This window comes from Sorex araneus, chromosome X, assembly GCF_027595985.1.
Source record: "Sorex araneus isolate mSorAra2 chromosome X, mSorAra2.pri, whole genome shotgun sequence".
NCBI lineage: Eukaryota > Metazoa > Chordata > Mammalia > Eulipotyphla > Soricidae > Sorex > Sorex araneus.
In genome coordinates, this window is record NC_073313.1 from 24,742,383 (window position 1) to 24,764,362 (window position 21,980).

At 42.5% G+C, this 21,980-nt stretch overlaps 1 protein-coding gene across 5 annotated transcripts in view; it reads right to left on the bottom strand.

Annotated features, from left to right (window-relative positions):
* PCYT1B (phosphate cytidylyltransferase 1B, choline) overlaps positions 1-21,980 on the bottom strand; it is a 143,163-nt gene that overhangs the window by 89,027 nt on the left and 32,156 nt on the right. The window contains exon 1 of one of the 5 annotated variants that reach the window (XM_055120924.1): positions 5,366-5,602. The exons of 2 other annotated variants lie outside the window; for them this stretch is intronic. In XM_055120924.1, the coding sequence (XP_054976899.1) occupies positions 5,366-5,482 (117 nt within the window). In that variant the 5' untranslated portion in view covers positions 5,483-5,602. Of the gene's footprint in view, positions 1-5,365; positions 5,604-21,980 lie in introns of those variants that run through there. 2 more of the 5 variants (XM_004612440.2, XM_055120923.1) reach the window with 2 other exon arrangements.

A 21,980-nucleotide genomic window follows, 5' to 3' on the forward strand; every position in this document is an offset into this window, starting at 1 on the left:
CTGGGGGATCAGGGTAATAAAGATCTCCCTGCTGGGAGGTACTTCTGCTCAATGGGTAAAATATAGCTTAAAGATATAGAAAATTCAATATATTAAAGTCAAATTTACAGGAAAAAAAAGCCCTCTTTGGGTATTTCAGCATCCTTGTCTGCTTCCACACATCAAACTAAAACCTTCTGTTAAATGGAAATAATCTTCAAGGGAAGGGACTGTATTTTACTTCTTTTATTTCTCTACATAACACCTGTACGTTGCTGTGCATGGGAGTCGCTAACCAGCTATGTAACTATGGATCCTGTTGGTAGGGAACTGAGTTTTCTCCCAGTTGCCTTCCAAAGCTCTGTATCACTGAGTATTTTAAACACTCCTTCCTGCCTGTATGTGGTCACAGGTATCCTTTTCATTTCTATGCTCTCAAACACCAAAGGACCTTCTCAAACACCAAAATAAAGTCCTCCGTGTGTCCTGTAGATTTATTTCTTCTATAAGGAGTTTAACATTAGGCAAATTGGGAATTGGAAATGAAGTGAAAGAAGTTAAAAGAATGGAAAAAGCTAATTTATTGATTCCCTGATCAATATGCCCAACGGTTACCAATCTGCAAGAAAATGGATGCATTTGGACTAAGATCAGCAAGCAAGAAGAGGTCTAATAATAATCTCGGGCAGAATTCCAGATGACCACAGTTAAATGCCCTAGGAAGCTCCTGTTTGTTTATTATCACCAACACAGCACATTAAGTGTCATGCTTTAAGATCTATGCTGCTCTGAGGCAAGAAAGAGGTGGTGAGACTAGTAAATGAAGTCATTGATGTCTCGGGAAATCCAGTCACCTTTCTGAGCACTAGAGTGTGCACGTCCTGCCTCCCAACTGACATAATGCACCTTCTGCAAGACAGCAGTCATTTGGCATGGCTCCACTTTGAAGAAAAGCCCGAAATGAAATCCTGCTAACGTGGCATATCGAAACGGCCTTCTTTTTATTTCTAAGGCCTTCTCGGTGGATTCATAGTACATCTATCTCCATGGAACTGACTACAGCATGCTAGAATTACAACTGCCTCTGACAGGAGAAAGCACTCCTAGGAGAACTTGACCAAGGTCATGAACCAAATCCAGAAGCAGCCTGCTCTCAGGACAGCTGGGCCTTGTGGAAAAGGATTTATATGGGCACCTGCTGGGCCTAGAGAATTTGTTTAGGCACAATCTGGAGGGGGAGGTATGAGGACACAGCCCTGGCCCATACCAGAGGGAATTCTGATCCCTCTGGAATTGGGTTTCCCTGCATAGCACGTTGCCCAAGGTCATTTGATTTCTCTTGCATCAAGTTCAAGAGAGAAAACAACAAAGGATAGAAAACAAGGCAAGCATCAAGAATGAGTATTTAAAGGTGGAAAGAAGAGTTGCCAGCAACATCTCAGACCCCAGCACCATGGTCAGGTAGTAAGAGCAATAAGCTCACGCTTCTCAGCGAGGAGTTCTATCATTCAACTTAGGTAACTTTGTGATATTTTCCTAATTTCATTTTCTTTTGCACACCCAAATAGTTCTCAGGAGGCCTAGCAGTTCTTGACCACCTCGGCCAGTGGTTCAGTATGAGGGTCTGAGTTGTGATGCTGCTCCTCGGGCACCCCAGCAGTACTCGGGGTCCTTCAAAGTCACATATAGTGCTAGGGCTTGAACCAGGGTTGACTGCATGTAGGGCATGCACCAGTACTCTCTCTCTCTATGGCCACTCTTCTCATTTCTTTTGGGGAGGCATACCCAGCTCTGTGTAGTGCCAAGATCTGAACCAGGGTTGTGCACATAGGCACAAGCTGGTCAAGTGTACTCTCTCTCCAGACCTCTCATTTGTTTACCAATGTTATTTGATTCTACTTAATACTTCCTTTTGATATATTTTCTTCCAGTGGAAAATAAAGCAGGTAGAAAAACCTATAGGTATAGTTTTCACAGATTCCCCCGCAACTCCATTGCATCCATAATATCTTGCTTTCAAGCATAATACCCTTGTTTTCAAGGGCCTGAGTAGAGATTGCCTAAAAGTCCTATTTATTGAGCTAGGAAGACAGTATGGGGGTTAAGGCCTTGCATTTGGTGGGCCCTAGCACCAGAAATGTTCCCCCAAGCACCATTAACTGTGACCCTGAGTATAGCAAGGTGTATCCTCAAACCCCCCTCCAAATAAAATAAAATTCTATTTATTTAGCTATGCCATCTTTCTTCTTCATTTCTTTAAAGGCCCTGGCACACTCTGTAACCAAGAGCAGAGATACAGTATAGATGAGACTGATTTCTATTCAAGCATCCCTCTGGTAAACTTTGCTTTACTCTCAGGAGTTCACCACTCTCTCCTTTCTGCCCTCTGCACCTGTATGTAAACCATTCATGGGTCCATGGGTGGACCCTTCGAGAATATCTAGACCAAAAAGTACTTGAGAGCACAAAGCTCATCATGTAGTAGGTGCCCTGTTGATGTGAGCTAAGCTAAACCCATCCCACTAGACAACCTGTATTGGAATGAACAAAGACAGATACAGGAGGAGAGCACACACCTTCTCAAGTACCTTGCTAAAGAGAGAGCACAGTGCATTATGAAAAGGACACTTTCCACAATTGCTGAGACTTCAACCAAACTGTATTGACAATGGCCTTCTGGGACATAAATTCACATTCAAATATTTGTAGAAAGATTTATGGCCCTTTATATCTTATTCATAGAAATCTAGAAAGTTCCTTTTCCCATAGTGTCAGGTAACAGAGTAAGTTTGGAAAGCCAGTATGTGTCTCAGCTACAGAGAACCACTTTAGTAATTACAACTTTTTAAAATGATGTCTTGTTATTGAGTCCCACTTCTTATAAATTGAATCCAAGCTTGATAACTACTGGGAAAAGGATTCTTTCCCTTGAAGGGTAATCTCAGGGCTTTCAGGCCCTTTCCCAAGTGAACCCGGCAGCCACACCTACTGCTGATGGCAGCATCAGTGCCAACCCCCCAGTATGTGATTTTTGAGAGATGTGCTTGAGTGCTGACAGGAGCAAAGAATTTATATTATTTCAAACATGAGGATAGTAGTGGAGCTAAAGAGGAACACAATTTACTAAAAGCTCAAAAGGGATGTTAACCTATTATTTTCCCTTGCCACTCTCTCTTCATCAACAAACTGTTACTGAGTAGTGAACATGTGCCTTAAAGTAAAATCATTTGTAAAGGAAAAGTGGCACTAAACTACAAATCTAAATTTAGAATATAGCCCTTCAGTGATCAAAGTTTTCTGATAAAAGAGAAGGTGCTTCAAAAAATTTAGTAGTGGTTTCTAAATTGGTTGCAGCCCTATTTTAACAGAGCCAATTTTTGATAGATCATAATAATGGTGGACAACAATAATTTTTATCAAAGTTAGATCAAAGCAATCATTTTTACAGTTCAACTTCCATATATGCTACACACAAATATACACACACCACACCAGAACCACCAAAAAGTTGAGAAGGGAATGTATTACACATACAAAAGCATTATAATGGAACGATTTTCCACTTTGTAGGTATGTAGAGCTATGGATACAAATCCCAGCTCTACCCCCTTTAAAGCAATGTGGCCTTGGTGATGTCCTGTTCCCCTCTCTGAATCTCAGCTTCCATGTTTCTACAACAGATAGGGAAGAGGTATTACCTTGCCAACTTTGAAGAGTTTTCATGGGTTACTGGAGGGCAAACTGTCACAAGAGAAAATGGAAAATATTTGAGCTTCCTTCCTGCCCTTGATTTTCTCTATTCATATACCAAGGGGGAAACAGCTATGTAGCAGAATAGATAAAAGTTAAAAAGGGGGGGAAAAGTACACATTGGCAAATGAGATGAAACCAAGGCTGCAAGACTGGAACCCAGTGCTGCCTCTCCTCCTTCTCTTTCATGTCAATGAGAAAAGCAGGAGATGGAATTTTGAACACTGAGTTTAACATGTATATGGAGAGCTCTGGCAACAAGATGTTAATGGTCACTTTTTCAGTGTTGAATCTGAGTTGTGGGTAGCTTAAAGGAATCCCGTCAGAAACAAACTTACTGGAATGCTTTGTAACCTAAGGGAATAGACATATGCAATGTATAGGTCATTTATTTAGTGGCTTAAGTACTGGAGAGCAGTTAATATTAAAGCAGTTTATATGGACCTATTCTAAGAAATTGTATTTAAGAAAATACAGAAATAGCAAAGCCCACAGTACTCTAACATAACTTCCTTTGTTTTCATATTATAGGAAGTTGTCTTTAAACCCTTATTAATCCTTACAATGAAAACATAAAGTGACTTGATGTGAGCCCCTGGGTTTTGGGGTGGGGTTGCGGGGGGTTGGGGGGGAGGCAGGAAGTCACATACAACACTACATCACAAGATCCTTTTTTAAAAAAAAACCACCTTGCCAGGGTCAAACTCCACAACCAATCAAAACATTGCACCTTTTAACTTGGCTGAAATCGCTAGAGATAGGATGGTTTTAACTTGTGTGTCTTTTTGATCAGAGGGTTCCAAGAGAGATCTCCCCAACTTCCGCAAGACTCAAGACCACTGCAAACCTAGCACCTCGTTGGTATATTTGATTTCTTGCGGCCACACATCGAAGTGGACGATTAACAATCCTCCACCTCTCACGGAACCATATGCCAGTGATAAAGAAACTCATCCCATTTGGGATGCCGGTTACTGAGATGGAGTGTCGTCCCCACACTTGCCATTTTTTAAGGGCATGCAGCCCCTTTCTAAATAAAACGTAGCCTCCCCGGTCCCCGCTGCATACCAGAAGAGAAACCCTGCCAGCGCGCTCCGCAAACTGACAACTCATTTCAAATGCACATTATTTCTGCATGCACCACCGAGAGACTCCTTTACTTATTTATTTTGAGAATTTCAAAAGAATTAGGAAGTTCTGCTCCCCTCTTGTATCCGTTCCCCCCACCCCAAATCGACATCGGGCGCAATATTTAGTAAAATTCCTCAGCTAGAATATAGAAGTTAACAAGGAAACGGTCCCGATCATTGCCTTGAGAATGCCATTTTCCCAATTGTTCCGTAGAATTATCTTTAGATCAGAATACACCGAAACAGTCCAAAAGCCATCCCCTCCTCCCAAGGTACAAAAAAACACAGTGCAGCCCGTCTCCGACCCAGCCAATACAATAACGCTTTGTAAGCTGAGAGCGCCCGGTAAAGCAGCTAAGTATAAACAGCTGAGGAGGATTAGGCGGTAGCTCCTTTCTCATTTACATGAAAATTCTCTTAGCAGCGCTTTCCACTGGCTGCGGGCACAGAAGGAACTCTTTTGTGCTATAGCCACGCATACATTTGCATCCTTTGTCTTTACTTACCAGTCGAGGCTGTGGGCAAGTGTGCTCTATTTCCTCCATGGTTTCTGAGGGAGGCTCATTGGAAAGGGATTTTGGGATACCTGTTTCTGACTCAGCATCAGTGGTAAGTACTGGCATGGCCAGTGACTGCTCCCTCCAGCTCTACACCCTCTGTCAGTCTCCTCCCAGGAAGAGAGTGTTTTCTTTGTCACGTATTTTTTTCTTCCCCAGCCATCCCCCCCGCCGCGCCCCTTCTACGTCCCTTCTTTTTTTGTCTTCCCTTGGGAAAGTAAAGAGGTTACCCCCTACCCCCGCCCCTTTTCTTCTCGGAGAAGCCAAGAGGCGAGGCCTCAGTTTATCACTATAACAACCAGACAGCACTGGGCGGCGGGTGCGGGATACAGTACCTCATTTGCATGGAGCACGCTGGTTGGCTACTGTCATCATAGTACCACTCCACCGGGGAGCAGCCGGGCCCGATTGGTTGGCCGGACGTACCCACGGGACAGCGAACTTGGTGCTTTTGTTTCTTCTATTTAATTCAGTTACGACGCTCTCGGTTCGTTCTTGGACAAGGGACCCAAGCTGCACTACCCAGATAAGCTAAAACCGTTTCCTGAGGGGCCCAGGACGCCTCCAGAGGGAACATAGCAGACCTCCAACTAATTTAATTTTTTAAAGGTCCATGTCCCTGCTAGGGATGTTTGATGTGCTATAGGCAGAGTACTTGCCAAATAGGAGGAACCCTGAAGACAGATCTACTTTTGCGTCCAAACTCTGCGCCCACAGTTGCCAATTGGCCTCCAAGGGCCTCTGTGCGTTTCTTGTGGGCACTGTGAGATCTACCCCTTGGCTACAGCCGAGCACTTATATATCCCCTGAGGCCTGGGTAGCCCCGGGAGCTTCCCCCAGGAGCTTCCTTGGAGGAAGTTGACTTTGACAACCTGTTTCCCACCTCTGCTGTCCCTCACCTCCCTCAAACCTCAATTCCTTCACACTTTCACACTTGCTTTCTCAATCAACCACCCTAGTCCAAGTTTTCCTCCAAGAATTGCTGTTTGCCCTTCAAGACACGATTCCACAAGATCTCTTGTACCTATCCACCTGTACTCCCATTTTACTAGTCCGAGGTCTTATTTTCCTGCTCATGGCAAGAATGGTCCCAGATGGGGTGGTAAAGGTGATGTGCCTTCATGTCAAAATCACTCAGGAATATGCCCCATTTTAAGAGTAGCAGCCTGAAGACAAACTCCAAGGGGGAACTTACAAGAGTTTGTATTCCAATGAAACAAGAGACTTGTTTGGATTGGGCACTGCCGGACAGCCTGCAGTAATGGGGTAGTGTGGGGTAGAGAGCTAACAGGCTCCTGATTTGCTGAGCGAAAGAGCAGGTTGTTCTGGGGAACAAACCGAGTATCTCATGTAAGTCACGTCCCCAGCCGTGAAATATTAGGCTTCCAAGAATAGTAAAAATCATGGCAACTGCTAGCACTTATTAAGTACAGACACAGCCTTGAGGATCTTTAAGAACCCAATGAGGTCAATTTTATTATTATACCCATTTTATAGGTGAAGAAACTGCAATGTAGTCAGTGCTCAGAATCTAAGAGCTCATATGTGGTGGAACTGGGTTTGAAGGACTGTGGAGGCAGAGTGGTGTAGGGCAGGGACACAACAGGTGAACTGGTGAGCAGTGGAGAAGTGGACAAAACACTTTGGTGGGAGTCCTCTTAAGTAAGCCAAGTCCCTGAGCTTTCGATATCATCCATAGCAATAATATTTCATCCACAGCAGCGTTTCTTCATCCAAATGTGGTTCCCCATATTAAGAGCAGCACCAACAGCACCTGGGAATCTGTTAAAAAGCAAATAATTGGCCCTTCAAGACCTGATTCAATAGGCCTGTAATAGAACTGGGATTTGCATATATATTTTCATTTGTTAAGCCACACCCAGCAGTGCTCAGGACTACTCCTGGCTCTGTGCTTAGGGATCATTTCTGATTGACCTCTGGGACCATATGGGATGCCACAGTGGAACCTGGGTCATGTGCATGCAAGGCAAATGGCCTACTTGCAGTATTATCTGTCCACACTACCTTGGAATTTGCTTCTTTTTGGCTTTGGGTCACACCCAGAGGTTCTCAGGACTTACTCCTAGCTTTATACTCAGGAATTACTACTGGTGGTGCTTGGAGGACCATATCAGACACCAATGATCAACTCATGTGCAAGACAAACCCACTGTGCTATCGCTCAAGCTCCAAGGAATTTGCATTTCTAACATGGTCTAGGTGATGCTGATGTTGCCAAGTATGGGAACAACCCTTTGAGATGCATAGGATGGAATAAAACTTCTTGCATTGCCCCCTCACAGAATTATAAAGTACTTTGTAAATTAGAATGTGTTTTATGCCAAAAAGTAGAAACATGAATTCTATTTAAAACCATCACAAAAATTAACTCAAAAATAGATTGAAAGGCTTAGATAACAGATCCCAAATCATAAATACACAGAAGAGGGGCTGGAGCAATAGCACAGCAGGTAGGCCGTTTGCCTTGCACGCGGTCGACCCGAGTTCGATTCCCAGCATCCCATATGGTCCCCTGAGCCAGGAGTGAGTCCTGAGTGCAGAGCCAGGAGTAACCCCTGTGCATAGCCAGGTGTGACCCAAAAAGCAAAAATAAATAAATAAATACATACATACATACATACATACAAAGAAGAAAATTTAGGTAATACACTCTAGGACATTCACATCAGAAATAAATTTGAAGCCTGTAATAGTAAGGAAAAGAAAGCAAGAATAAACAAATAGGGCTACATAAAATCGAAAGGCCTCACAGGTCCATGGAGATAGCTCTATGGGCTGAAGCACAGGTTTTGAGTGCAGGTGACTTGGATTTGATCCCCAGCACTGCATGGTCTCCTGACCACCACCTGACAGAACATCACTGGGAGTGAGCCTATAAAAACAAAATATTTTAGGCGCATATGCTGCCTGAGCCCATGTGCTGCTTGCGCCCACGTGGCTGAGCACATGTGTCGCCCGCATCTCCCTTCTTGAGATGTGTACTCTCATACTTTTGTGTCTAATGCTAGGATGTATGTAGAGCTCTCTCCACCCTTGGAGAAGCCCGCATTCTCTCTTGAGCGCGTTGTTTTTTTTAATTTATTTTTTAATAAGTGAGTCACCATGAGGGTACAAATTTACCCATCTTCGTCCTTGTGTTTCCCTCATACAATGTTCGAGAACCCATCCCTCCACCAGTGTCCATTCTCCACCACCAACGAACCCAGTATCCCTCCCACCCTCCACTCCCGTCCCCCCCCACCCCACCCTGCCTCTGTGGCAGGGCATTCCATTTTGTTCTCTCTCCTTTTGGGTGTTTTGGTTTGCGATAGGGGTATTGAGTGGCCATCGTGTTCAGTCTCTAGTCTACTTTCAGTATGCTTCTCTCTTCTTGCGCGGGGTCCCCAATCACATTTTACTTGGTGTTCCCTACTCTATCCGAGCTGCCTTTCCCCGGGCATGTGAGGCCAGCTTCCAAGCCATGGAGCCAACCTCCTGGTATTATATACTGCTATTCTTGGGTGTTAGTCTCCTACTTTGTTATTTTATATTCCACAGATGAGTGCAATCTTTCTATGTCTGTCCCTCTCTTTCTGACTCATTTCACTTAGTATGCTACTTTCCATGTTGATCCACTTATATGCAAAGTTCATGACTTCATCTTTTCTTATAGCTGCATAATATTCCATTGTATAGATGTACCAAAGTTTCTTTAACCAGTCATCTGTTCTTGGGCACTCGGGTTTTTTCCAGATTCTGGCTATTGTAAACAGTGTCGAGATGAACATATAAGTGCAGATGTCATTTCAACTATACCTTTTTGTTTCTCCGGGATATATTCCCAGAAGTGCTATTGCTGGATCAAATGGAAGTTGAGCATGTTATTTTTACTATTCTCTTCCCCACTTATCCCTTCCTCCTTCCCTCAAAAACCTCTATATAAAATGTTAACTTCAAAAAAAAAACAAAACAAAAGCAAAATATTTTTAATGGGCAAAACACATGCATAGATACTTTTCCAAAAAGTCATAGAGATGGCCCACAGATATTTAAAAGTGTTCACTATCGCTTATTTTAGGGTAATGCAAACCAAACCTACATGGAATCTTACCTCTGACCCAGTGAGAATGGCTATACCAAGGAGGCCAGAAGTAGAGCTCAGTGATAGACCTTGAAAGTTTGGGGTCTTTGGTTCAATCCCTGGCATAATAAAAAAGAAAAGAAAAAAAGAAGGAAGAAGAAAAGAAATCCCTGTGTAAAAAGATTGGAAATAGGTGTTGGTGAGGACGTGGAGGATATAAATTGGTGTGATTTTTTATAGAAAATGCTAGGATATTCCTAGGGGGACTGGGGAGGTAGCTCAACAGGCTGAGTACATGCTTTGCTGCAGGAGGCCTGGGTTCGATCCCCAGCACCACATGGTTCCATGGACACTTCTGGCAACAACCCCCAAGCACAGAGTTGGAAGAAAACTTTGACCATTGGAGTGTGGCTGCCAAACCTAAAAAATATTAGTAATAAAAATCAGATCAAGGACGTGACTTGGCACTTGAGCACGCTATCTCACAAGCATAAAATGCTAGTTTTGACTCCATGCACTGAAAGAATTATTATTTTTATTTATTTATTTTTGTGATTCACAGGGGTTACTCCTGGCTTTGCACTCAGGAATTACTCCTGACGGTGCTCAAGGGGCCATATGGGATGGCTGGGAATCGAACCTGGGTTGGCCACGTGCAAGGCAAATGCCTTACCTGCTGTGCTATTGTTCCAGTCCCAAGAATTAAGATTTTTAAAATTAAAAACTGAAAATCCCATGACCCAGCAGTACCACTCCTGGGCATTATACACAATAACCAAAGCATGGATTCAAATGCCCATATACACATAACTAAATAAAGTGGCTGAGGTCTCTACATTCAATTGAATACTATTCTTCCATTTAGAAAAGATGAAGTTATGCCTTTTAGAATAAAATTAATAGCATTAGAAGTGGTCAAAATGGACGCATGCTCCTTCTTTCTTTCTTCATCCTTCCCAGCCTATGAAACCAAGAATCTACCTTTCCTTCAAATGGGCACCTTCATTGTGTCATCCAAGATAGACCCTTAGCTATCCGTGGCATTTGTGCTAAATCCAACTGACAAAAAACTCAGCCCAAGTCTTTGAATATCAATTAGCTCCACAACTAATGTCATTCCCACTAACCCTATTCCAGTCTTGTCTTGGTTTCCTTCCCCCTCCCCATGACCTAGCCATTGAATTTCAGCATGTCTCACAGTCCTCAGAGCAGAAATAGACTCAGACACTGAACTGAGAGAGATACCTACCAGCTCTACCCACTGGCATCAGAATCTCAACTGCTATTATAACATGATTTGGGAGCATCTAATACTTGAAAGAGTTGTTTTATCTTGGAGACTTCAAAAGGTTAAGATGATTATCTGAGAATGACCAGTTAGTTTCACACCATGGAATGAAATATTCCACATGCTTCTAGAGGTTATGTCAAGGAGAAGGGGAACATTCTAAAGGGATAGCAGATGGAAGGTTATTGGGATGATGGAGTCGTTCTGCATCCTCATGATGGAAATGGTTACACGAATTTATATATGTGTTAACATCATTAAAAACCCCATAGAGGACATTTGTAAGTACATGCTAATAGCCTACCAAACATTCATACCCTTTGGCCCAGGCATTCCACTTGGGAATTTATCTCCCAAAGAAATAATCAAGGGAGCCTTGCTCCTTAAGCCCTCATTCTCCCTTGAAAGCATTCCTTGCTTGCTCATCTGTTTCTATGTTTGCTCATTTCCACTCTGGAGAAGGTTTTGTTATCGCTAGAGCACATACTTCTCTTTCTCTCCTCTACCATCTTTCTAAATAAGTTTCTATCAAACTACATTATTGAGGGGCTGGAGCAATAGTACAGAGGGTAAGGCGTTTGCCTTGCATGCTGCCAGTCCAAGTCAGGAACTACTCCTGAGTGCAGAGCCAGGAGTAATCCCTGAGCACCACAGGGTGTGGCCCCCAATCCCCCCAGATTAAAAATACCTTATTTCACTATAAGAAGAAATAATCAGGGGAATATACAAATATGCTTAATGCAATTTATTTGTTTGTTTTGCTTTTGGGGCTAGACCGAGTGATGCTCAGGATTTACTCCTGGCTCTGCACTCAGGAATTACTCCTGGTGGTGCTCAGGGGACCATATGGGATGCTGGGGAGCAAACCTGGTTCAGCCACATGCAAGTCTAGCTCTCTACCTGCTTTACTGTCACTCCAGCCCAAGTACAATTTTAAAAATTTTTTATTGAATTTTTTTATCTTCCACTTTAGTTTTTTTTTCCCCGCACCCCCCACCCTCCCTCCCACTTTAGTTTTTTATTTGTTTGTTTTCTAAAGGTAGTGGCTCACTTTATTTATTAATTTTTAAATTTTTTTGGTTGTGTTTCAGTCATACAATGCTCAAGTACTCATCCCTCCACCAGTGCCCATTTATTGAGTTTTTATTTATTTATTTATTTTTATTGAGTTTTTAAAAGACAAAAAGGGACTATGATTTAGGACAAGAGGAGTGGTAAAAATAAAACACATCCATATAGTATGGTTTTTTACATTTATATAATATAGTGTTTTATGTTCATTTCGTAAAGAAATTTTAATGCTATGGAAATATGTTATCATTGGTGAGAAAAAACAAGCCCCTAAAGTGACTCTGGTTATGTAATAGGTACATGCCTAGGAAAAAGTACTAGAAGGAAATACACTGAGATATTAATGGTGACATTTTTATACTGTAGGATTATGTGGTATTTTTGTTTTTTTAAATATATTTCACTATCTATATAAGTATTGAGTGGGAAATAGTCTTTTAATATTTTTAATTTTAGAATCACAAATTATTTTCTTTTTTTCTTTTTGATTTTTTAATTAAAACACTATGATTTACAGTTATTCATAGTTCAGTTTTAGACATACAATATTCCAGTAAAAATCTCACCACCAGCATCAGCTTCTCTCCTCCTATATTCCTAGGTTCCTTCGCATACCCCCAGTCCCAACCCCAGCCTGCGCTCTTGACAAGTTTGTTTGTCAAAGGTTGGGTCTCATAATTTCATTGTTGTTGACTCTGATTTCACCACCAATATACTTGAATCCCCTATATCCCTGCCCTGCGTTGCTTCTCATCTATCTCTCCTCCTTTTCCTCCCCACTCTATTTCTTTCCTTATCATTTCTATACTTTAGGGCTACGGTAATCTAGGCACCCCCCTTTTAGACCATGGCATTCCCTCATGCATTTATCCTAAATGCTACATGTAAGTAATATCATTCTTTATTTATCCTTCTTCTGACTACATTTAATATGATTCTTCCAGTTCCATACATGTTGCCCTGAATTGCTTGATCCCATCATTCTCCACAACTGTATAGTATTCCATTGTGTGTATATATACCACATCTTAATAATCTATTTCTCTGTCATTGGATATAGAGTGTTAAATTTTATGGTTTTGCTGTACACAGTCACCACATCTCACCACCACCATTGTGTCAAGACCTTCCACCAATATTTTGTGTTATTGCTAGTTTAATTCATTTCCCCCCTTGCCACTCTAATTCCCAGGCACTAAGTCATCTCAGTTTTGTAATCCAAAATCAAGGGTTTAACAGAATTCAATAAGTCTATTCCTTTGTTTTACCTCTCTATAGACCACAGATGAGTGAGGTCATCTGGTATTTGTTCTACTCCCTCTGATTTATTTTGTTTAACAGCATGATGGTCTCCAGTTCCACAAAAAATGCGCAATTTCATATTTTTCTTATAGTATTCATTGTGATATAAACCACGGCTTGTTTTTTTCCCTCCAAACACCCCACTCTCCACCCTCAGCCTCCCTCTATGGCACATTCCTTCTTGCTCTCTCTCTCTCTCTCTCCTTTTCTTTTTGTGCATTATGGTTTGCAATAAGGTGCTAAGAGGTGTTGGTATTTGTTCAGGGCATTCGATATTTTTATCAAATGGTAAGGCTGGAGTAGCTTTTCAATTGGGTGGCAGCTTTGGGGTGTGGATGTGACTGCTGAGGTTTCCGGAAGTACAGGGAAGTGGGAAGAGGTAGCCCATCCCAACTCTAAGAAAACCTAGAGATTTTAGTCACAAAACCCACATACCATAATTTTCAGCAGATTATATCTTGGTGTGGTCTGTCCTGAGACAGTGGATTCAGGCCAGGGTTATGATGGCAATTTTGGATTGTGGAAACAAACAGCTACTGAAGGCTCTGCTTGGGTGGGCACCAAGCCAACCCGCCCCCCCCTCCAATTTACCCCAGTCTATTTAGTCATGTGTCGGTCCAAGATTAACTACAGCTTTTGATCTCTTTTGAGATTTATTTATGGGTCTCTGAAGCAAGGCTGATAGTAGAGCTTACAGGGTGGTGCAATAGTTGGTTAGTGGGGGTGACTGCCAGTGCTTCCAGGAGTATTGGGAAGTGGGGGGAGGTAGCCCACCCCAACCCCGAGAATGGGTCTCTGAAGCAAGGCCAGTAGTAGAGCTTACATGGTGGCGCTGGAGTTAAACCACAGCTTCTTTATCCACTCATATGTTGTAGGATAACATGTTTTTAAAAAACAAACATAGTCAGGGGAGAAGAAAACAAAACCTCTCCTCCCTTGCAGTATCAAAAACAAAGCGTGGGGGTTGTTGCAGAAATTCCCACTAAAGCCAGCAAAAAACAAAGAAGCATGCCTTGAGAGGTGGGAGAACACTATTTCAATTATGCTGGCAGACCCAGCACAGCTTCTGCTCCAAAGTCTAAGTCCTGAACAAAGATGAGAACTCAGTTGTATAGAATATCTAAGGGGGGGAGTGTGGCACTGGCAGGCAGCTGGCAGGACAGAACAGAAGCAGAAATTTTCAATCATGTTATTTTGCAAAGCTAAGGTCTAGACCACTTCAAGGATATGAGCAGATCTGAAGTATATTTCCAGGTTACCAGGGTTACAAAGCAAGACTCTGACCATCTCAAGGCCATCCTGAACACAATCCACGGTTATGTTCCGTGCCCCAGACTCGGCTGCCCCCTTGACAGCTCTTGACAGCTCTTGACAGCTTCTGTCTCTGAGTTAGCCTGCTGGCAGTTAGCCTGTTGGCATTCAGCCTCTTTGAAATGTGAGCTGGGGTCTATTTTGTCCATCAGGATGAGATGAGTAGAGGTTAGCGCCAGTGAGTAAAAAGGTACATGAACTCAATGGGTGGGAACAAGAAAGGTGGCAAAAGCAGAGAGCGGTGCCTGAACTTCTGTTAGCAGAAGAAGGAAGATGCCAGAAGCAGGCCATGCAAGTAATCCCCAGGTGGGTGCTGGGGAACAGTTCTTCTGAGTTTAACCTCACAAGCACTAGCATGGTTCTGTACCCCCTTTGCTTGAGTCTTGTGTCTCCGAGGGTCTTAGCACTGTGCTAGGCACTCGCCATGGGCCACTGGCAGTCCCTACAACCCCCAACCACTAGATAGGAATTAACTAACCCACTTTGCAAATGGGGAAAGGGAGCCGCAGAGATGGCCGCTTAACATCCTTCGTTGTGTAAGCGGTCACCAACTTCAACGTGTTGAAAATGCCATTCTTAGAGCTGCGCTGGGAAGAACTTAAAATAATCTCTTCAGAGCAGAAGTTTGCTGGGCCCTGCCCAGAACCCCTTGGGGCTTTATCACTGGCGCCAAGGCCTGGCTCACTGCCAGCTGCCAGCACCTGCATCTCAGCTGGAGGTCTTTCTCTGGGCCAAGCAGGTCTGAAGCAGCAGAAAATGAACGACCCACACCCCGCCAGGGCTCCCAACCAAAGGCTGAGGGGAGGGAATGTGTCTGGATGGCCCTTGGCTCTCAACCCTCGGAGGTTAACTGGGAGTTGCGTGTTCTGTGTGGACTCCCACAGTCCCCAGTGCATCAGTCGCAGCGTCAGGGGGAGTGGCACACCAGATTGGCTCCTTCCTTTCCTTCTCTCACTCATTCATGTGCCTGTGGGTGTTTCCTGAGCTCATCTTCCAAATAAATGACTTGAACTTGAAACCTTGTCTCAGGATCATCTTCTGGGGCAGAGGTGGGAGAACATTTTTTTTTCTGCCAACGGCCATTTGGATCTTTAAAACACCATTCGTGAGCCATACAACTCAGGCAGACAGGCTGTGCAGTAGCCAACATGAAGCTGACATGCTTGTCCCAGGATGCAAGAGGGCCAGACCACAGAATCTCAGGCTTTGTATGCCCACAGGCTGGCCATTCTCCACCCCTGTTCTAGAGGATCGCAAAGTTAGGACTGAAAGTGCCCTACTGTATAATCTCCGGGGGCGACTAGGGGAGGCCCCGACAGCCTTCCCCTTCATGAAATTTGCATATAAGTGGATCAACATGGAAAGTATCATGTTGAGTGAAATTAGTCAGAAATAGAGACGGACAGAAAGATTGCACTCATATGTGGAATATAAAGTAGCAGAGAGGTACGAGCTAGCAATGATGCAACTTCTGGCAGAAATTTCTCTGGACTTAGTTACTAAAATACAGAAATCCAAAACCTTGCGGCCGCTATTGTGGCCACATGACCTCATATCTCTTCATTCTCAGCAATGGAAAACAAATTATCAAATGCTTCCTTTCCAACAGGTTCGACTTGGGGGGGGGGACTCCAAACAATAATAGTGAGTTTTTTGTTGAAATATTGAATGTAATCAAAGCAAAGAGAAAGTAAAGTGAAATTTATCAGCTACACAGGTGGGGCAGGGGGCTAGGGGGTGGGGGGTAGGGGGGAGGCTTATGTGGTTCTTGGTGGTGGAATATGTGCAGTGGTGAAGGGATGGATGCTCGAGCATTGTGTAACTGAGACTTAAGCCTGAAAGCTTTGTAACTTTCCACATGGTGATTCAATTAAAAAATAAGTACATAAAAAAATAAAAAAAGGAAAGCTCTTCCTGATTGCCCTTTAGTCTCAAGGGTGGAAACACCACCCATGGGTGGTGTTCCTCTTCTCCTTAGTCCAATAACTTAATAAACATCTTAATACTAGTTATTTTTGTTTGGACACATAAGAGATACATTGAGGCTTGTTGGGCAGCTCTCCTGGGAGCATCTTGTCACAGACGCAGACTACAGTGCTCAGGCCAGATTAATCATTCCTAACCCTAGCAGGGTCTTAATCTAGTTATAACTTTTTGGATCACTACAGAATTTGTCCATGACCAAGCTCTTAACTTATAGTTAAGCATTATGGCACTTTGACCAGGCCCATCTCCATGCCAGTCCCTCGTCGGGACCCTGCTTTTGGGGGTACTAAGAAGTTAGGGTAACTGAGGCTTAAGTTGAAAGAACAGATGCCCAGGAGGTAAATATCCTGAGAGTTAATTAACTCCCACATTACAAAAGTATAGCATTTACTGTCTTCCTGTGCCCACTGTATGCAAAGGACTTAAGGAGAAGAGGAAAAAAATATTTACAAGTCAACAGAGCACAGAGAAAGAGGTCACAAATAAACACAGAGGAATGGGAGCACTGTGATGGGAGTAACCCAAATAAACCTAAGCTTCCTGTGGCAATGTTATCCTACACCCCACCATAAAGTTACATTGTGAATACAGTTCCAGTATGATATGTTTCTATTACGACTTGTTTCTTTTGGGGTGTTACACACTCGGTGAGAGTTTTCTTGATGGTATTAGGGGGATCATATGGGATGCCAAGGACCAAACCCCCCATCAGCCACGTGTAAGGCAAATGCCTTACCCACTGTGCTATTGCTCCAGCCCCTATGATCTGTTCCTTATGGCAAAATACCTTTCGTATCCTCATCACATGTGGATAAAAATGAGTCATAACATTGTATATAAATAACTGTTACCCTAGATTTTAGAGTAGACATTACAGTTAGGCTTTTTCTCTCTAAAAATGTCTTTCCCTTCTTATGTTCCATTCTTTAATCTAGTCATGCTGGTAAAAAAAATTCTATCTATTACATAATAATGTTAGGACAAACATACTGAAAATTATGTTATTTCACTACAATTTGTGTATAGCTACATTTATTACATTGTAATGAACATTTATCGAGGCCACATATACAAATATACACACATATTTCAAATCCCTCCCCAGTAGCATCACTCTTGACTCCACCATTTCTTCCATATTTCAGTTTTTAATTATTTTTTAATCACTACTTCAGGTTTAACCAAATAGATTAAAAAGGAGGAAAGAAAATGGGAAAACAAGATAAAGTTGACAGAAGAATTGAAGATTTCCTGGAAGTCATTATTATCTTCGATGGAATGTTAATTTCATGGCTCTATCTTGAGCCACTTCCCCAGTTTTCCACATTCACCTAAAGTTTGAGATTGATGCCTAACATAGTTCACAAAAAAAGTCTACCACACTAAGTAATGAAACCCATGCATAAAGCCTTTCACCATTTACAAGACAATCAGGATAAGTATTTTTCAGTGTAAAGTATTTTACCCCATCCCCAACTTGTGCTTCTATGCAATGCATTATATCATAGTAGTGCTCTGAGACAGGCAAGTTTTTTTTCTTTGTTTGTGGAGAAGTGTGAGGCCACACCTGGCAGAAGCTACTCTTGGCGGTGCTCTGGGGATCACGCAATGCTGGGGATCAAATTAGGGTCGGCTGCATGCAAGGTAAACACTTTAACCCCTGTCCTATCTCTCAGGCCTAGATAAACAAATGTTTCTTATTTTTTTTGGGCCACACCCAGCTATACTCAGGGATTACTCCTGTTTCTGAACTCAGGGGACCATATGGGATACTGGCGAATGAACCTGGGTTGGCCACATGCAAGACAAGTGCCCTGCCCACCATACTGTCTCTCTGCCCCCTAGATGAACAAGTGTTAATACTGAAAACTTTCCAAAAGAGTAAACTGATTCAGAGCAGTTAAGTGACTTGTGCAAGGTCACACAGTAAGTGACAGAAGTCTCACATGAATGTAGGTTTCTCAAATTAACTGTTCTTTTTCTTTCCTTCTCTTTTCTTTCTTTCATTTTTGTTGTTTCTTTGGGAATCACCACCATCTGTGCTCGGGATTAACTCTAGGTTCTGTTCTCAGGGAGGGCACCGGGTGGTGCTCAGGGGGCCACATGTGGTGTCAGGGATTTGAACTGAGGTCAGCCATATGCAAGGCAAGCACTGAGAGAAGTTTACCAGGCCCTGCCCAAGTCCCCTTGGTGCTATGTACTATCTCCCCAGTCCTCTCAACTCTGTTTTCTACCATGCTACACTGCTGCACTTTCACCTAAGATGTGCTCGGATTATCTACATTACTGAGCTAATGCATGCATTTCTCAGCATCCAAAATAATCCCTCTCCCCCTTTCTTTTGAATTTATGTAACACAAAGCACTCCTAACTGTGTTCATTCAGTCCATTTTATACCCATGAAACCATGAATTGGGGTCATTATAAACTCTTGAGGGGCTGGAGCAATAGCACAGCGGGTAGGGCATTTGCCTTGCACGCAGCCGACCCAGGTTCGATTCCCAGCATCCCATATGGCCCCCTGAGCACCGCCAGGGGTGATTCCTGAGTGCAGAGCCGGGAGTAACCCCTGTGCATCGCCAGGTGTGACCCAAAAAGAAAAAAAAACTCGAATTTATTTTATAATAGAAAAATAAACACAGGTGCACTGCTAGATTCACTAGTAAGTAGAGAGGTTATTTCCACTTACTATAACTCCCTCGAACTCCATGTCTGTTGTAGCAAAAAGCAGGATTTCATCCTTATGAACAAAGCAAAAGAGTGCAGAGTATCCAATGATAGCAAATTGTTGGTCTTTGACTATAAAACTGAGGTTGCCAAGTGGTGGGAACAGAAGAACTAACACCGCATAAAGATGGAGGTGGAGAGGTACAGTAGCTTTGTACACCAAAAACATTACTATTAACACTACTGTAACGACGTTATCTCCAAAACAAAACAAAAGTGAGGCTAATACATGTTCATATCACATACAGGTCATTCAGGGAAAAAAAGTGATTGTTAGACACAAACAGGGTCAGAATGGTGGGGGGAAGGCTGGAGAAATAATACAATGGGCAGGGCATTTGCCTTGCACATGGCCAACCCGCGTTGATCCCTGGCACCCCATATAGTTTCTTGACTGATAAAAGTGATTTTGAGCACAGAGTCAGGAGTAAGCCCTGAGCACTGTTAGGTGTGCCCCCAAAACAAAAAAAAAAAAGGAAAACCTTTTGAGTATTATATTTGTTTTTGTTTTGGGGTCTCACCCAGTGGTGCTCAGGAGCTACTCTTAGATTCATGCTCAGGGGACCATGCAATGCTAGGGACAGAATTCAGCACTCCTGTATGCGATGCATGTACTTCCACCATCTCTGGCCCTACAAAACCAGAGGGGCCAGAGAGATAGTATAGCAGACAGGCACTTGCCTTGATACAGCCAACCCAGTTTCTATCCCTGACACTGCATATGCTCCCCCAAGCACTGCCATGAATGATCCCGCAATACAGAACTAAATGTAAGCCCTGAGCACTGCCGGGTAACCCCCCACCCCAACCAAAACAAAACCAAAAAAATCCATAGCTTTTGAAAAAAAATGAGGAAGAAAGAATGAAAATGCTTTAGTCTATTGGTAACGTGGATTCTGTTCCTTTTTTCAGCTCGATAATTAACAGAGTTGACCTTCACTAATTTATTTAACCAGAATTTATTAAGTCCAAGAACAGTTTTAAGGTACTTGTGCTGGAGGGATGATTATTCAGACTCACAATGACAAACCTACGGCAGAAATGATGGTGCCACTTCACCAAATGCCATCTTTTGTCTTATATCTAAAGTGAATGAACATTTGACGTAAGTCAGAAAGGGGATGAGCCACCAGGAGCCCAAAGTTCTTTGCACTCAGATGCCAGGACATCGTGGCTGTGCCTGGGTTTGATAAAGTCCTAAAAGATGATTGTTTTTGTTAAAGTGAGATTTATTTATCTAAATACTGATGATAAAATAAGTTGCACATATGACATGTTTTGTTTTGCTCAAGCAAAATAGATATGAGAGCAGCTTTTTTGTGCATAAATTAAAATTGCCCTTAGCTGGAATAAATCACTCTTATTGACATTAGCAGCTGTGTAGTCAGTCAAGAATTATTGTTGCTATTACTTCATGGTATTTATAAACACTTTTCTTTTCTAAGTGCTTTACAATCACTTATTGTCTAATTAATATCTAATCATCTGTTTACAAGTAATAATCACACATGTAGCACAGTTTAATCAAAACTCCAAATGCAGCCACCATCATATTCAAGAATGTTGTGAAAATTTTGGTGTCACATCAGTGGGGTTTGGGTTCACACATGCAGCTGAAACAGATAACACAATAAAAAATAATATGACTGTAGCTTCCTCACTTGGATTTGAGCACGATTTGGATTCACAACTCCTGCATGCTGAATACATTACGCGAATGTCAGCAGATGAGAATATAGGTAATATTCAATACTTAATGGCCCGATTACAAACACACGCACACATAAAAAATTTCATTTATTTAAGCCACAGAATTGGATAATAGCTAATAAGTTCTTGAGGCCAGGCACCAACTGATCACTGAAAGAATTAGTCACAGTCATCGTTTCAGTGATTTTCATGAAAAAGATCAAATATAGCAAAGGTGGCTCAGGGATTTTCAAGGTTAATAATCCACTGAGGTTCAAGTCTAGACCAAACACCTGCCAGTCTTAATTATCCAACGCCAATGATGTACTGCTGTCTCCCATCAGTCGCCCCACGTCTTATTTTATAAGCAATTATGGGACCATGAAAGGATTTTTAAAGCAGATGAATGATATGCATACTAATCCAGGTTTCCCCCCAGGATTAATTTTCCGACAAGTAGAATTGCTGAGTCAGAATGCTTGCATTTTTCAGGCTTTGTATATATGTCTTATGGTACTATTATGTCCTCCAGAATAGTTGACCGTGATGCCCACAGAGTTGTCATTCTTAATTATCCATCTGCCATGACCATTTTTTTGTGCTTTATCTTCAGGCACAGTTTTCAGGTACTGCAGCAAATACTGCAGGGTCCTGTGGACTGTGCCAGAAGCCTTCTGAATGGGATACAAATATGCTTGACTGGCGAATGAGAACTTAAGACTACCTGACGTCAGGATGGATCAATTCAATGGCAAGTAAGACATCATTACAGTCCTTCAACTCTGCACTAATTAGTTATGAATGATAACCAATCTTCCTCTTGCGAAAATCTGCACTCTGTACCTTTGAATGCTCGGAGAGCTTCAGCTTAATCTTCTATCTTAGTTTATCCTTGATGCTCTTCCAATTTAGTACAAAGTTCATGGCTTAATACAACATAAATTAATTATCTTAAAATTCTGGGGGCCAAGGGACTGAAACGATTCTCCATATATCAGCAGGACTGTATTTCTTCTGGAAGCTCTAGAGGGAAATATATGTTTCCTGTTCCAATTTCTATAGCTGCCCGCATTGTTGGCACTTAGCCTTGTTGCTTCCATATTGAAAGC